Source organism: Sorex fumeus, unplaced genomic scaffold (genome assembly GCF_029834395.1).
Source record: "Sorex fumeus unplaced genomic scaffold, SorFum_2.1 ptg000122l, whole genome shotgun sequence".
NCBI classification, from domain to species: Eukaryota; Metazoa; Chordata; class Mammalia; order Eulipotyphla; family Soricidae; genus Sorex; species Sorex fumeus.
The window spans coordinates 63,071,632-63,085,817 of NW_026606179.1; the positions used below are offsets into that span (position 1 = coordinate 63,071,632).

Consider the following 14,186-nt stretch of genomic DNA (forward strand, 5'->3'; position numbering starts at 1 on the left):
GAGGGCGGCGGAATGGCGTCCAGAGAACGGAACCTCTGTCCACTGGGACGCCCCAGCCAGTGCCAGGGCTGCCCCCTAAGGAATCCAGCTGGCCTCAGTGGCTTGCACCCTAGGGAGGGCTCAGGTCAGAGGTCAGGCAGCCCTGCAGCTCTCTGGGCGCCGAGGAAGGGTCCCCGGGCTGGGGTGACTGACATTCCAATTCTGTGGCGGGCAAGAGAGGAAGTTGTGAGTGGACAGAGCTGACCGGGCCAGAGAAGGGACAAGCTGGGGACAGGAGGAGGAAGCCGCAGCGGGCAAGTCCCCACGACGAGGCCCCGGATTTTCCCCAGGTGTGGCCCAAGGTATAAAGGGCGCCTCCCTCCCGGGCCGGCAGGTGCGCCTGGACTCCTGCGGCCACCCCAGCTCGTGCGCTGCTGCCCCCACCATGGTGAGCCCACTCCTCGCGCCCAGGCCCAGTGGGTGTGGAGGGGCTGTCGGCTTCTGCATCCCCGCTGGACACGAGCTGACCCTGCGTCCCCGGGGCAGGACAGCCCAGCCTCCTTCACGGCCGCGCCCTGGTCCCCGCCTGTCCCTCCGGCTCGCCTGCCTCTGGCTGCTGCCCTGGCTGCCCGTCTGTCTGGCTCAGCACGGCAGCCCCCCGCTCCGGGGGACCCCGCGCTGCTACACGGCTGAGGAGCTGCCGCTTGGCCACGTGCCCCCCCACCTGCTGGCTCGAGCAGCCAGGTGGGAGCAGGCCCTGCCGGTGGCCCTGGTGTCCAGTCTGGAGGCGGTGGCCCGCCAGAAGCGGCACGAGGCAGCGGCCAGGCCCCAGTGCCCTGTGCTGCACACAGAGGGCGGCCTGGGGGACGGCGTCCACCAACGCTCCATCTCACCCTGGAGATACCGGTGAGGCTCGGGCTGGGCTCAGGGTGGGGTGCTGCCTGTGCCCGGGCTGGCCCGGGCTGACCCCGTCCCATCCGTCCCCACAGCGTGGACTCGGACGAGAGCCGACACCCGCGGAAGCTGGCCTGGGCCGAGTGTCTGTGCCGGGGCTGCCTGAGCACGCGGTCGGGCCGCGAGACGCCGGCCCTGAACTCGGTCCCGCTGCTGCAGACCCTGCCGGTGCTGCGCCGCCGGCCCTGTGCCCCGCACGCTGCGGCCGCGCCCCTGCCCGGAGCTGTGGCCTTCCACACGGAGTTCATCCAGGTGCCGGTCGGCTGCACCTGCGTGGTGCCCCGCTCGGCACCTTGAGCCAAGCTGCCCATCCGTGTGTATTTATGGCCGGGTCTGTCGTCACGGAGCTCGACGTCCCAGCGCCAGGATTTCCCTCCACAGAACAGCTGGGCTGCAAGGAAGCCTCTTCTTCCAGAACCTTCTGCTCAGGAGCCCTGCCCCTTTGTTCCCCAGAGGCCTCAGGCTGGTCCAGAGCGCCCCCAGCCCCTTCCCATCTCTGCCTGAAACAAGCTTTGGTGTTTCTGAAAGTCACCTGTGGTGCCGTGAATGTGCGCAGCTCACCACCCCCCGGAATGTGGTCCTGGAAGGGTGTACTCCCCCCACCCTCACCTGACAACCTCTGACCCCAGCCAGTCCCTGGGACAACCTGGGCCGGTCCTACTGTGCCCTTCCAGAAACATCTGCACACACACCTGTAGGTTTGCACCTGCAACCCCAGGAAGGTGCTGCCCAGGGTCAGGTCCCGCAGCTCATGGCCAGGACAGGGCAAGTGAATGACCGGCCGGCCCCAGCCCAGGAGAGATGGGGCGGGCAAGGGGCCCAGTCCCTGGGGCTCTGTGGGGCTCCTGCCCAGGGCCCGGGAGGATGTCCCATTCGCTGGGCATGCGGTGACCCTGAGGTGCCAGACCATGTGGGTGCCGCCCCGGTGCCCTGTCGCAGACCCAGCAGCCAAGCAAGATGTGGCTGAAGACAGGAAACTGGCCGAGGGGCGAGCGCAGTGGGGAGGGCACGTGTCCGCTCACACACAGGGACCTGGGGTCGCTTCCCGGCACAAATGTCCCCCAGGCCCTGCAGGAGTCACTCCTGAGTGCAGTCAGGAGTAGCCCCTGAGCACTGCTAGGTGTGGGCCAAAAGTGGCTGAGGGAGGAGCAGGCAGGCCGACCCCCCCCCCGCACCCTCCCCACCCCCAGCCCCCCCCACCCCCACCCCCACTGCGCCCCGAACCTCCGCACCCGGCCCCACTGCACCCCAGAGCAAGGGCCGCTTCTGCGCTGTTTATTGTCAGGCTCTGTTCACACCACCTCGTCGGTCACAGGCTGAGGGTTGGCCTGGGGGCCACCAGCTGCAGGGTCCTCGTGCCCCGCCTGCCCCTCTGGCTCCCCAGCTGGCTTCCTGCGGGCCTCGGCAGGGGGGCGGGGAGGGGGGTTGCTGGGCGGATGCTTGATGGTGGTCCCAGCCTGTGGCCGCGGCTTGGGCTTGGGCTCGATGGGGGTCCACTGCTCCCCGCGGGTGGCAGCCTGGGGGTGCAGAGTGGCCGGGTCACCAGGAAGCCAAGCCCCCTCCCAGGGGCCCAGTGTGGGTCACTGAGAGGTGAGGGGGTTGGCGTGGGGCCAGCGGGTGCCCAGAACTGTTGGGGACTCCGGGGTCACTCCCTGGAGTCAATTCTGAGCCCAGAAGGTGGGGGCAGTGTCCACAGGTGGGGACAGCGGAGTGCCCGAGGCCTGCAGGAGCCCAGAAGATGATTCTCACTGCCGTGGCCTACTGGGAGTGGGTGATGGGCAGGACTCGGGGAAGACCACATGGTCCAGTCCCGACATGCACTGACCCCAGGCCTGAGGCCGAGCAGAGCCAGAACAGGCCCCCAGCACCGCTGGGGACCCTTCCCCCAAACAGGACCCAAACCCCAGGAACTCAGACTGGCTATAAAGTGGGGTGGCAAGTGGCCCATGGCCAGCCGCAGGGGCAGGGCTGGGCCCAGCCCGGCCCCACATTCTCGAAGGTGCCCGGCAGCGCCCCACCCAAGCCCCTTCAGTCTGCTGGGTGAGGGCAGGGTGTGTGGCGGGCCCACCCCCCGTGGTTTCCGGAGGTGCTGGGCGCACTCACCAGCAGGTAGATGGTGCTTGCGATGAGCAGGCAGGCCGTCCCCAGGATGGTGGCCAGCAGGAAGCCCGCGGGCACCGCCAGCCTGCAGCAGAGGGAAGTGCTGGGACCAGAGGGCCCAGCCCTGGGGAGCCCCAGGCTGGCCACTCGGATCCTCAAGACTGGGCCCTGAAGGCGCCGACTCACCCCAGGTGCAGGAAGGCGCGGATGTAGTAGTTCCTGGCCAGGGGCCCCAGCAGCCTCACCAGCCTGGTGACATACTTCTGTCCACTGCGAGGGAGCAACACAGGCATGTGTGTCCCCATCCCGCGCCCGACCCCCCCACCCCACAGCCCCGGGGACTCACCACCGCTCCATGGTGGAGCCGTGCTCACGCTGCCCGCGGGGGTACTCCAGCACACACACGAGGGCACCCGCCCCACCGAGCCCGTTAAGGAAGAGCGACTCTGGCTGGGACCAACGCGCGGGGCCCGCTCCCCCCCTCCACGGCAGCGCCCCCCCCCAGCCCACGGCAGGAGGATACATGGAATACGCTCCGAAGTACCACTGTGTGAACTGCCCGACAGTGGCCACGATGCCGCCGACGATGAGGACTGTGGGCAGAGGGTCAGCAGGCACCCGGTCAGGGCAGGCCAGCCCTCGCACCCAGCCGCACGTGCCCACCTCCCCTCCCCAGCTGACTCCCTGGCTCAAGCCAGGTGTGGACCCAAGACATAGAGCCCAAAGTGAAAAAACAAAGACAGTCCGGGGCTGGAGCCAAGGTCAGGTGGCCTGAGCCCCGCCAGCGAGCCCCGAGGTCTGCCCGTGAGGCTGCAGAACCAACCAAGCAAAGAGGACGAAGTCCTGAGAGGTGAGCTTCAGATAGACTCCAACCTCACCCCCGAGGGACGGTCCAGCACCCACGGCCAGTCTGGGCTGAGAAGGCCTGGGACTGCCCGTCCCTGCTCCTCCTCCTCCCCCCCCTCCTCCCCCCCCTCCTCTGTTGCTCTTCCTCCTCCTGCTCTGCCTCCCCTGAGCTGCCCGATCCCTCCTCCCCGTGGGCTTTGCATGGGTGGGGGTCCAGGCAGTACATTCCTTTCCTCCTGGAGGGGAGGGACCCTGGAAACTTTCTAGGATCTTCCTAGAGTCAGCCAGAGGTGGTCGCCCACGGTGGCCTGGCCGCTGTGCCCAGGGGGTGTCCGCAGAATGCGCCCAAGTCACCCGCAGGAGGGGCTGCGCCGTGCCCACTAGTTCCCCTTTTCCTGAGCTCGCAGCCCCAGGGCGGGCTTCACCCCACCCCCACTCGCATCTGGGGCTCCTCTGACTTCCTGTTCTGTTCTTGCTTTCTGGGGACCTGGGGCGCAGGGCGGCTCCGAGCTGCAGATCGGGGACACACAGGGGCTCTGGGCCACCAAGAGTGGGGAGATGGATGCCCCGAGCACTTCACCCCTTCTTATCTGTTGGGCTCCGGGTCTTCGGGTCACACCTAGCGGTTCTCGGGCTGAGTCCCGTCTCTGGCCCGGGAACTTCCTGGACGTAGGTGTGGCCCTACTGGTGGCCCCACGCGGGGCAAACGGCCCCCTGTGCCCTCGGGCGCTCCCGCGGGCCCGGCCTGGCCTACGGCGGCAGGGACGGCGCCAGGCTGCCTGCCGAGGGGGTGGACAGAGGTGGGCCCCGGCGGACGGGGCGGGGGTCTGGGCCTGCGGGGTCTCTGGGCAGTTCCTGGGCTGGCAGCGCGCGCCGAGAGTGCAGGGGGATTCGGGACCCCTCCCCGGCACGCTCAGCCCCGCCGGGCCCGGCTGGACGCAGCGGACGGCGCGGGGGGCTGGCCTGCACCCCGGGCGCCGGGGCAGCGCCCGCCCCGCGCAGGGACCGCTCCGGGGACACCCGGAGATCCCCGCGAGCCGCGCCCGCCCCGCCCGCCGCTGCCCACTCACTCAGGCCGGACGCCAGCGCCTGCTCGTTGGCCCACATGGCCCACTCGATGTGCCCCATGGCGATGCGAAGGCGGCCGGAGCGATGCTGCCCGCGGGTCGCCCAGTTCCGGCGCCGCCCGGCCGCCCGCCCCGCCCCCAGACCAGGCCCCGCCCCCATCCAGACAGGCCCCGCCCACCCGTCCAGGACAGGCCCCGCCCCCTCGGCCAGGACAGGCCCCGCCCACCCGTCCAGGACAGGTCCCGCCCCCTCGGCCAGGACAGGCCCCGCCCCGCCCACCAGCCCAGGGCCCAGCCCCACCGTTCTGGTCCCGCCAATGCCACCCGTGCCCCGCCCCATCCCATCCAGTCCCGCGCGCCCTCCTCTGCTGGCCACGCCCTGACGCCCCGGGCCCCCTTTCAGGCCGCAGGACTGACAGAGGACCTCAGTGCCAGGGTGCCCGATTCCCAGAACTCCCTACCCCCACCCGGTGGCTCCCGGGACCACCCAGGGTCTGGGGTCGAGCCTGCCCAGGGGGTGGGGCCTGTCCATTTCCTCCTGCCTCTGGGCTGGGCATCCATGGAACTGAGTCCCGGTGTGGGCAGCAGGGGTGGCCTGCTCCCAGGCCCATCAGGCCAGGAGGAGTCCAGCTAGGGGTGGGGGATGCCTCCTCTTCCAGGGCCAGGAGGAGTCCAGCTAGGGGTGGACTAGAGGACCGGCCAAGAGCCCTCCTCACCGGCTCCCCAGAGGGCCTCACCCTCAGCCCCGAGTGGACAGGAGTGGCCTCCCTCGCCCAAGTGGCCCCCCTCGCCCTGTGGAGCCAGACCCCAGGAATGGGCACTGAGACAAGAACCAAAGAAGCAACCAGGGCAGCTCAGTCGTGTTTATTGCCAGTGGGAATAAACTCCCCCACAGCCCCCCCACAGCTGGTCTTCCTCCGCCCAAGGTCCTGCCAGACAGTGGTGGCCATCATGCCTCAAGCCGGGCACCCTGCAGCATGACAGAGGCTCCAAGCCTGCCTCCCCCAGGGGTCTCTGTCCCTGCAGCCACACAGAGGATCCTCACGCCACCCTTGGCCAGGCAGCCAACTTGGCCCCAGCAAGCCGGATGGGCGCCGGCCAGTCCCTGAGAAGCTCTACACATGTCAGTGGCAGCTCTGTGGCCCTCCCAGGATGGGCTACTTCGGCAGGCCGTCGGGGCCCAGGAGGTGTTCCTGGGGGTTGTCCAGCGTCTGAGGCCCGGGCCCAGCCTGTGGATAGACAGTGTGGGGCTGGGGTGCTGGGAGCCACACCGGAGCCCCAAGTCCTGTCCCCACCGGGCCATGGGGTCACCCAGCAGGTGCGGGCCTACCTGGGTGGCAATGACGTATTTGATGGCCCCAGGGCTGGGCTCCATGGCCAGCGCGGCCTTCAGGGCATCGGAGAGTGGGGCGGGAGTGACCGGCAGCCCCTTCAGAAACCTGGCAGGCAGGACCCACGTCAGGGGCGAGGCCAGAGCCGGACGGGGCCCTGCCTACCCACTCCCAGGAGGCCCCACCACGCACGGGTCCCCATTCGCCTCAGGGGGGAAACTGTGCTTCACGGCGGCCAGGAACTCCGGGACGGTGTGGTCCAGAGTGAAGATCACGGCATTGGGGCCCGCGTCGAACGAGTACGCCACCTGCAGCAGAGCCGTGAGTGCCCCGCCCCGTCCCCCGCCCGCTCCCGGCCGGGGCCACCGGCAGCACAGCTGTGAGCAACCGCCCAGCCCGGCCTCGCCCAGCCGGCACAGGTGTGAACAAGGGCTCCCGGCCTGCTCCCCCGAGGGCCGAGCCTGAGCCGAGCAAGGGGGCAGGGGGCCTGCCGGTGGCTGGTCAGACGGGGTGGGGCCGTGCCTTGGTCTGCCCGTGGTGACTGTTGAAACGGTGGACGAGCTGCATGACGCGCCTGGATGTGTCGTTGAGGTAGGAGATGGGCGGGAAGGTGTCCAGGCAGGTGGCGTGAAACTGGTTGCTGTCCTTCATGGTCAGCTGGCCGAAAGCCGGGAAGTCGCGCTCCTTCACACAGCGCACCATCTCGGCCATGCGTGCCGGCACCACCTTCTCCGCACGGAACTGCAGGCAGCAGAGGTGAGGCCCGGCTGGGGCCCGGCCGGCAGCCCCCGCCCCGCCCGGCACCACCTACCCGCAGCAGCGCGCTCGTGTCCACGCTGGTCTGCATGCCCACCGTGCTGCCCGTCTGCTTCTTCTCGGCGCTCACCTGCACACAGGGACACGCTCTGGCCACGCCAACCCTGCCACGCCACCCAGTCCCGGGCAGCTGTCAGGGAGCCGACGCTGGCGGTGTTTCTAGGAGAGTCCTCAGAGCCGGGCTGGCATCACCGCCCTCCTCCAGTCCCCACGGTCGTGCCCGTGCCCGGCGCTCTCACCACCAGGATGAGGACACGCAGTTCCGGCCAGTGGGACTCGGGGGCGACCTGCCGGGCGACGCTGTCCTTGCCATCTGCTTGCTGGCCCATCTGCCACTCCACGAAGCCGCCGTACAGGCTGCGGCAGGCGCTGCCCGAGCCACGGCGAGCCACCTCCGAGAGGTCGTCGTCCACGCCGTAGACGCGGGCCAGGGCGTACGCTGCGGGCACGGGAAGGGCCTCAGCGCCACGAAGAGCCCACGGGCTCCCCGCGACACTCCGTCTGGAGGCGTCTGGCAGGACTCCTGGCGCCGGTGTGGGGAGCGGGGCCGGCCTCCGGCTGGCCGGACATCCTGCCCGTCCCGGGGGGCACTCAGACGGCTGCACCCCGCACTCACACGGGAGCTAAGAGGCTCTGGGCAGGGTCCCGGGCACCTACCCAGGCAGGCGTAGCCGGCTGCCGAGGAGGCCAGGCCGGCCGCTGTGGGGAAGTTGTTGACGGACGCCACGTGGACCTTGTAGCTGGGAGTCAGCGGGTCCTCCCCACCGGCGCTCTTCTGCTTCTTGGCCAGGCGGCGGACTGCGGGACGAGGCCACTGGTCACGGGGGCGGAGCCTGCGGCGGGACGCGCGGCCCTCCCGAGAGACACTCACTCTCCCTGAGGCAGGCCTGCAGGCGCGGCTGGGTCACGTCCTCCTCACGGCCGTTCAGCCAGATCCGGTCCTCGGTGAAGGCCTTGCTGATGGCGGCTGTGGTGGTGGTCTTCAGCTGCAGGGCGACAGAGGCACTGAGGCGGGCCCACGTCCACAGGCCGGCCCTGCTCTCCCCGCCAGGGAGCTCGTGGCCGGTCACCACTGCCCATCCCAGAGCCCAGCCTGCGGGAGTGTGCACGTGCGACCTGGGCGTGTGTGAGTCCGGGTATAAGGACATGGGACCCAGTGCACAGGCGTGTGCACACGTGTCTGCATTCCTGTGTACGTGTGACCCAGGGTGCACATGCGTGTGGCCAGGGTGCAGGTGTCTGCCCTGGTGTTGCCGTGCAGTTACTGCGTCACGAACGGTTTCGACTGTGACCCAGCAGCCCTGGCCAGCAGCCAGCCCCCTCCCCGCCCGCTGACCTGGTCCTGGTGCAGGGTGACGCTCAGGGAGGAGTTGATGGGCAGGATCAGCTCCTCGTCACGCTTGCCCCCTGCCAGACAGAGGCACAGTGAGACCCCAGAGGGCACTGGCGCTGCGCTTCAGGGGTCTTTTTAAAACACATTTTAAACTTCATCTTCATTAAAAACTCCACGGTTCATGAAGGTGTTCGCTATCGGTCGCCTTAGGCAGCCAGTGTTCCAACACACCAGCGTGACCTCCCTCCAGCAAAGTCCCCATTCTCCTCCCTTCCCCAACCTGCCCCCTGAGGCTCACAACAAATGCAGATGTTCCACATATAACCTGTTCCGACAAAACGTTAAGGATGGCAAACAGAATGATCAGAAAACAAATCAGTGGGGCAGGAGCGACAGCACAGCGGGGAGGGCGTCTGCCTTGCACGGGGCCGACCCGGGTTCAATTCCTAGCATTCCATATGGTCCCCCGAGTACCGCCAGGAGTGATTCCTGAGTGCGTGAGCCAGGAGGAACCCCTGAGCATCACCAAATGTGACCCAAAATGTAAAAAAAAAAAGAAATCAGTAAGAGCCAATCTGTGATTGCTATGTGATTTTAACCTATGTAAATAAGGAAAATAAAACCCTTTAATACAATACAGCAAAATGATTATTCTCACATAAGGGAGTTTTTAACTCTGGAATCTAAAACATACTGCATTAAATTTTATTTTCTAATTCGATCTCATGGTAATAATCATGTCTTACCTGTCATTAAAATAAAACTTTTAAAAGAAAGTCTGTGCTGACATATTTTGGAGTTTACATGAAATAGGTAATTCACTTAGGTGGATTTTTTTCCCTCTCCACTTTCCATCAGCACTGTGGTTCACACGCAGTTCATGACTCGTTCCAGGCACCCAAAATTCCAGCACCGACGGCACCACTACGGTCACCTTTCCTCCACCGCTGCCTCCGATTTTCCCAAGCACCCCTCAAGCCTGCCCCCACATCAGGTGCTCCGGCATCTTTTTAAATGGCTCTTGAGCCAACCTGGTGGTGCTCAGGGCGTGCCCCTGGCTCTGAGCTCAGGGATCACTCTTGGTGGGCTCAGGGGAACATACGGGATCACCTGGCACCTGGCACCTGGACTGAGCCCTAGTCCCTGCACGCAAGGCAGAGCAGCCTCTGTTAGGGGCCACACCGCTGGCACTCGGGGGTCAAGGGAACATACATGGTGTCGGGGACCACACTGGGGTTGGCAGCAGGCACGCAAGCACCTTGCCCTGGGCCGTCCCTCCAGCCCCAAGGCCGTGCTCCTGCTCCGGCCCTGGCACCGTGGATGTGTTTCGGGAGCACACCCTTCCCTCCCCGACTTGTTCTCAAAAGCGAGCTGCCGGAACCACAGAAGGGCGGCGGGGAGGGCCTACGGCCAACCCGAATCGGACCCCCGGAAGCCCATGTGGTCCCGGATGCCTGCCCAGAGCGAGCCCGGAGCACTGCTGGGCGAGTCCCAACAAGGGCCTCATGACAGCACTGAGAAAGAAAAGGAAACGGAAGAGCTACCCAACGCCTGTTGTTCTGTTGGGGGTCCCAGCCAGGGCTGCTCAGGCCGACCGCGGGCTGGGAACGGGGGACCCGCCTGGTGCCACCACCACCGCCCACTCGGTCCGAGCGCCCCGCGCCGTCCGGGCCGCCCGGGGACCAGCCTGTCCCCAGCCGCGATGCGGGGAGCGGGGTGCGGGGTGCGAGAGAGGGGTGCGGGTGCGGGGTGCGGGGTGCGGGAGAGGGGTGCGGGGTGCGGCAGGCCGGGTGCGGGGTGCGGGGCGCGGGGTGCGGGTGCGGGAGCCGGGCCCGCCGGGCCGCGCGTGGCCCCGCGACACTCACAGTACTTGATGACGGCGATGTTGACGGGCGCCGTGCAGGTCACCGCGCGCAGCTGGGCCGAGGCCATGGTCGCGCCGCACTGCCCGGCCGCCCCGCGCGGCCGCCCTTGGAGGTGCGGGGCCCCGCCCCTCCGCGCCATTGGCCCGCGCGACGCGCGCCGGCCAATCAGGTTGCGCGGGCCCCGCCCACGCTCCAGCTCTCAGCCAATGAGGGGGATCGGACGATCCGGGCGGCCGACCCAGCGCCCCGCCCCGCGGCCCCGCCCCGGGCCTGGCAGTGCGCAGGCGCGGGCGGCCTGGCGGGGGCGCGCGGACGCGAGGGGGCACCGGGTGCAGCCCGGGCCCCTCCTGCCCCGCGCACCCTGCCCTGCCCCTGCCCCCAGGACGGAGTTGCGGTGAGGGGCGCGGCCCGGCCTGGGGGTCCTCCCGGACGGCCGGCACCGCCAGGCCTCGGCCCTGCAGGCATGAAGACCCAGGGTCCAGCGTTTCCCGCCCGGCGCCCACCCAGCCTCAGTCCACCTAGGGTCCCCTGGGCCCGTTGGGAGTCAGCCCTGAGGGTCGCTGGGCATGGCCCAGAAGCCGACCCAAGAGGTACATGAAAAGTTTATTTATTTATTTATTTATTTGGTTAGAATCAGGGACGCTGTCTCGTTTGCCAAGGCGTCAAAAATCAGATGGGCTGGACAGTAATGAGATTTGGAGATGACCGCTGGACCAGAGCCGGATTACCGACTGGATTCCATGGGACGGCAAAAGACCGCGCGGACACCCACCTGTGAGATGGTCAGACTTCTTCGTCAAGACCCTGAACGATGGGTTTGAGGCTCTTCGTGTTCCTAGAATGAGCAGACTCCACTGGGCTACACTAGCACGCGACAGGGATGAATGGAGACGTTACTGGTGCCCGTTCGAGCAAATCGATGAATAACAGGCTGTCAAGTGATTTTTTTGGTCACACCTGGTGATGCACAGGGGTTACTCCTGGCTTTGCACTCAGGAATCACCCCTGGCAGTGCTCAGGGGACCATATGGGATGCTGGGAATCGAACCTGGGTTGGCCGCATGCAAGGCAAACACTCTACCTGCTGTGCTATAGCTCCAGCCCCTGGTACATGAAAATTTTAAATAAATAACATTTACTTAGTTCCCCGTCTCTGTGCAAGTGTGAGGATTTTTTTTTTTTTGCTTTTTTGGGTCACACCCGGCGATGCTCAGGGGTCAAGGGTTACTCCTGGCTCTTGCACTCAGGAATTGCTCCTGGCAGTGCTCGGGGCACCATATGGGATGCTGGGAATCGAAGCTGTGTCGACCATGTTGGCTGCGTGCAAGGCAAATGCCCTACCCGCTGTGCTATCGCTCCAGCCCCCAAGTGTGAGGATTCTTACACAAGAAAGTCGCAGAGGCACCAGAACGATGGAACGGCAGGGAGGGCACTTGCCTGGCACAGGGGCAGGCCGGATTAGACCCTCGGCATCCCATAGGGTCCCCAGAGCACCGCCAGGAGCAGTCCCTGAGCACAGAGCCAGGAGTAACTCTGGAGCATTACCGGTGTGACCGGAAAAGCAAAGACACTAAAAGGTTGCAGATGGGACAAGTCGCCTCTGGGTGGAATGGAGGTCTGAGGGTGCAGATGCGGGAGGAAGCTGTTGTCCTAGTTCGGCCAGGTGCATGGTGTCCCTAGGTAATGTGTCAGGCCTCTGGGTGCTGTGGGTCGCCTGGGTTCTCTCCCCTTTGGGGAGCAGCTGGGCTGGTGTCTGCCCATGCCCTCCCCACCCCTGCCTCTGCCCCTGCCTCTCGGGGTTTATTTCCTCTTTGGGCGTCAGTCAGTTACTTCTGGGGCCGCCCCAGGTCATGCTCAGGGGCGACCTCAGGTGGGGATGTGTCCTGTCCAGGTCACTGGGGCACTGGGATCCCCCCCCAGCTGTGCGAGCCTAGGACAGCCTGCACAGGTCGGCACCAGCCCGCGGCCCCACGTCAGCGTGTGCTCAATGCCCGGGAGCTGCTGGCCACAGCTGTGTCCGTCTGCCTTGCTTGAATCCCTGCCACCTTGGGTCAGGCTGCACCCCCGCCTGGGCGCCCCCCTCCCCTGTGCTGGAGGACAAGCTCCCGAGGCTCCTGTGGGGGACGACGCCCAGGTCCTATGGCCCGGCCCCGTCTCAGGGTTCCCACTCAGGCAGGGTCATCTCTGGCACAGGACCCCGCCCCTCTGTATCCCCGTCCGGTCCCCGTGGTGCATTGCGGAATTGTCCTCTCTGGAAGGGGCCGTGGCAGCTCCTCCCTCCCCAGGTGTCGGTAGGAAGCGCTTCTGAGCCAGACTCGGGGTGGTGGAGGGACACGTCGTGCCGGGGCTTCCCGCCTCAGAACGAAGGTGCCTGCTGGGGAGAACTGCATCCCCCAAGCACACACCTGTAGCCCAGAGGGTCCCAGGGGCTGCCCCTCTCATGGGGAGGACCCCCAAGGCTGCAGGGCCCACACTGCCCATCTCTGCAGCCCCTGCCTCCAACCTGTGTCTGTGGCTGGTTCAGACTGAAGAAGAGCCTCCGTGAAAGAAGCCCTTCACCTGCACCCCAGTGCCCGCTCCTGCTCACCCTCACCCCTGCAGTGGACCCTCGCCTCCTCACCCTCACCCCTGCACCTGCGCCCTCACCTCACCTTCACCCCTACAAATGCAACTTCCACCCTCACCCCTGCACCTGCGCCCTCACCTCCTCACCCTCATCCCTGCAAATGCACCCTCCACCCTCACCCCTGCATATGTGCCCTCGCCTCCTCACCCTCACCCCTGTACCTGCACCCTCACCTCCTCACCCTCACCTGCACCTGCACCCTCACCTCCCCACCCTCACCCCTGCAAATGCACCCTCCACCCTCACCCCAGCATGTGTCGTTACCTCCTCACCCTCACCTACTCACCTTCACCCCTGCAAATGCTACCTCCACCCTCACCCCTGCATATGTGCCCTCATCCTCACCCCTGTACCTGCACCCTCACCTCCTCACCCTCACCCCTGCAAATGCACCCTCCACCCTCACCCCAGCATATGTGTCGTTACCTCCTCACCCTCGCCTACTCACCTTCACCCCTGCAAATGCTACCTCCACCCTCACCCCTGCAATATGTGCCCTCATCCTCACCCCTGTACCTGCACCCTCACCTCCTCACCCTCCTACGTCCTAACCATTTCATCCTCATGCCTACACATACACCCTCAACCCTTCAGCCTCACCCCTTCACATGCACTTTCATTCCTGCACCCTCACCTACACCCCTACTCTCCACCTTCACCCCTACCCGCCACCCTCACAACTGCATGCTCGCCCTGCTATCACCCTCTCTCTGAGCCTGTCGTCAGCCACCCTGCACAGTGTCCTGACAGAAGGGGGCAGTATTGTGGCCCTGGCCAGGCCTCTGGGTTGGCAGTACGGGCACTCAGCCGGCGGGGCCCCAGCAGGTGTGTCCTTGGGACGGTGGCACTGCCCAGGGGGCCGAGATCTGCCAGCACTAATCTTAGCGGCGCACTGGGCTCTCCGCCACAAACAAGAACAACGGGGCAGGGGCTCTTCGCAGACCCCAAGAACCCCAGAGTGGCCCGGGCAGCAGCTTCCCAGAGTCTAGCTGTGTCCTGCAAAGAGGCCCCAAGGCCACACCACACCAGGGCTCGCCAGACTGGTCTTCTCTGACCCATGACCCTGGGCCCAAAGCAGCACTGACTCCGTGCTGGGGCACAACCACTGGGCCCGGGGGGCCTGGCCCTGCTCCCCTGCCGGGAGCTGCCTGCGCTGTGCCCAGCTGAGCCCTTTCTCCCGCCCCTGCCAGCCTCCTGCCCCCAGATATAAATAAGAGCATTTTCCATGGGCTGGAGCCGAGAGACTAACACGCGGCTTTATTTTGGGGC

The 14,186-nt window shown here is 66.4% G+C and overlaps 3 protein-coding genes across 3 annotated transcripts; 1 reads left to right on the forward strand and 2 right to left on the reverse strand.

The window, feature by feature from the left end:
* The first annotated feature begins 12 nt into the window (after positions 1–12).
* IL17C (interleukin 17C) lies at positions 13–1,230 on the forward strand. Its single transcript, XM_056136153.1, has 4 exons — positions 13–124; positions 330–427; positions 626–885; positions 969–1,230. Exons 1-4 carry the CDS (start codon positions 13–15, stop codon positions 1,228–1,230), a joined length of 732 nt encoding a protein of 243 aa, XP_055992128.1.
* Positions 1,231–2,224: 994 nt separating this feature from the next.
* Positions 2,225–5,053, reverse strand: LOC130044186 (cytochrome b-245 light chain). Its single transcript, XM_056136816.1, has 6 exons — positions 4,950–5,053; positions 3,557–3,626; positions 3,380–3,454; positions 3,220–3,303; positions 3,037–3,118; positions 2,225–2,450 (listed from the first exon to the last, which is right to left on the reverse strand). Exons 1-6 carry the CDS (start codon positions 5,005–5,007, stop codon positions 2,226–2,228), a joined length of 594 nt encoding a protein of 197 aa, XP_055992791.1. The 5' UTR covers positions 5,008–5,053; the 3' UTR covers position 2,225.
* Positions 5,054–6,046: 993 nt separating this feature from the next.
* Positions 6,047–10,383, reverse strand: MVD (mevalonate diphosphate decarboxylase). Its single transcript, XM_056136445.1, has 10 exons — positions 10,292–10,383; positions 8,430–8,500; positions 7,965–8,079; positions 7,751–7,891; positions 7,333–7,532; positions 7,089–7,163; positions 6,800–7,018; positions 6,470–6,585; positions 6,277–6,385; positions 6,047–6,175 (listed from the first exon to the last, which is right to left on the reverse strand). Exons 1-10 carry the CDS (start codon positions 10,356–10,358, stop codon positions 6,104–6,106), a joined length of 1,185 nt encoding a protein of 394 aa, XP_055992420.1. The 5' UTR covers positions 10,359–10,383; the 3' UTR covers positions 6,047–6,103.
* Positions 10,384–14,186: the final 3,803 nt, after the last annotated feature.

Bases quoted from the DNA above. Each gene is read 5' to 3' on its own strand.
- IL17C (XM_056136153.1), top strand. From the start codon at position 13: ATGGCGTCCAGAGAACGGAACCTCTGTCCACTGGGACGCCCCAGCCAG. The intron at 428-625 runs GTGAGCCCACTC...TGTCTGGCTCAG, and splicing joins GCGCTGCTGCCCCCACCATG to CACGGCAGCCCCCCGCTCCG. The intron at 886-968 runs GTGAGGCTCGGG...CCGTCCCCACAG, and splicing joins ATCTCACCCTGGAGATACCG to CGTGGACTCGGACGAGAGCC.
- LOC130044186 (XM_056136816.1), bottom strand. From the start codon at position 5,007: ATGGGGCACATCGAGTGGGCCATGTGGGCCAACGAGCAGGCGCTGGCG. The intron at 3,627-4,949 runs GTGAGTGGGCAG...CTCTGCCCACAG, and splicing joins GGCGCTGGCGTCCGGCCTGA to TCCTCATCGTCGGCGGCATC. The intron at 3,304-3,379 runs GTGAGTCCCCGG...GCTCCCTCGCAG, and splicing joins GGCTCCACCATGGAGCGGTG to TGGACAGAAGTATGTCACCA.
- MVD (XM_056136445.1), bottom strand. From the start codon at position 10,358: ATGGCCTCGGCCCAGCTGCGCGCGGTGACCTGCACGGCGCCCGTCAAC. The intron at 7,892-7,964 runs GTGAGTGTCTCT...CTCGTCCCGCAG, and splicing joins GCAGGCCTGCCTCAGGGAGA to TCCGCCGCCTGGCCAAGAAG. The intron at 7,533-7,750 runs GTAGGTGCCCGG...CCGTGCCCGCAG, and splicing joins AGCCGGCTACGCCTGCCTGG to CGTACGCCCTGGCCCGCGTC.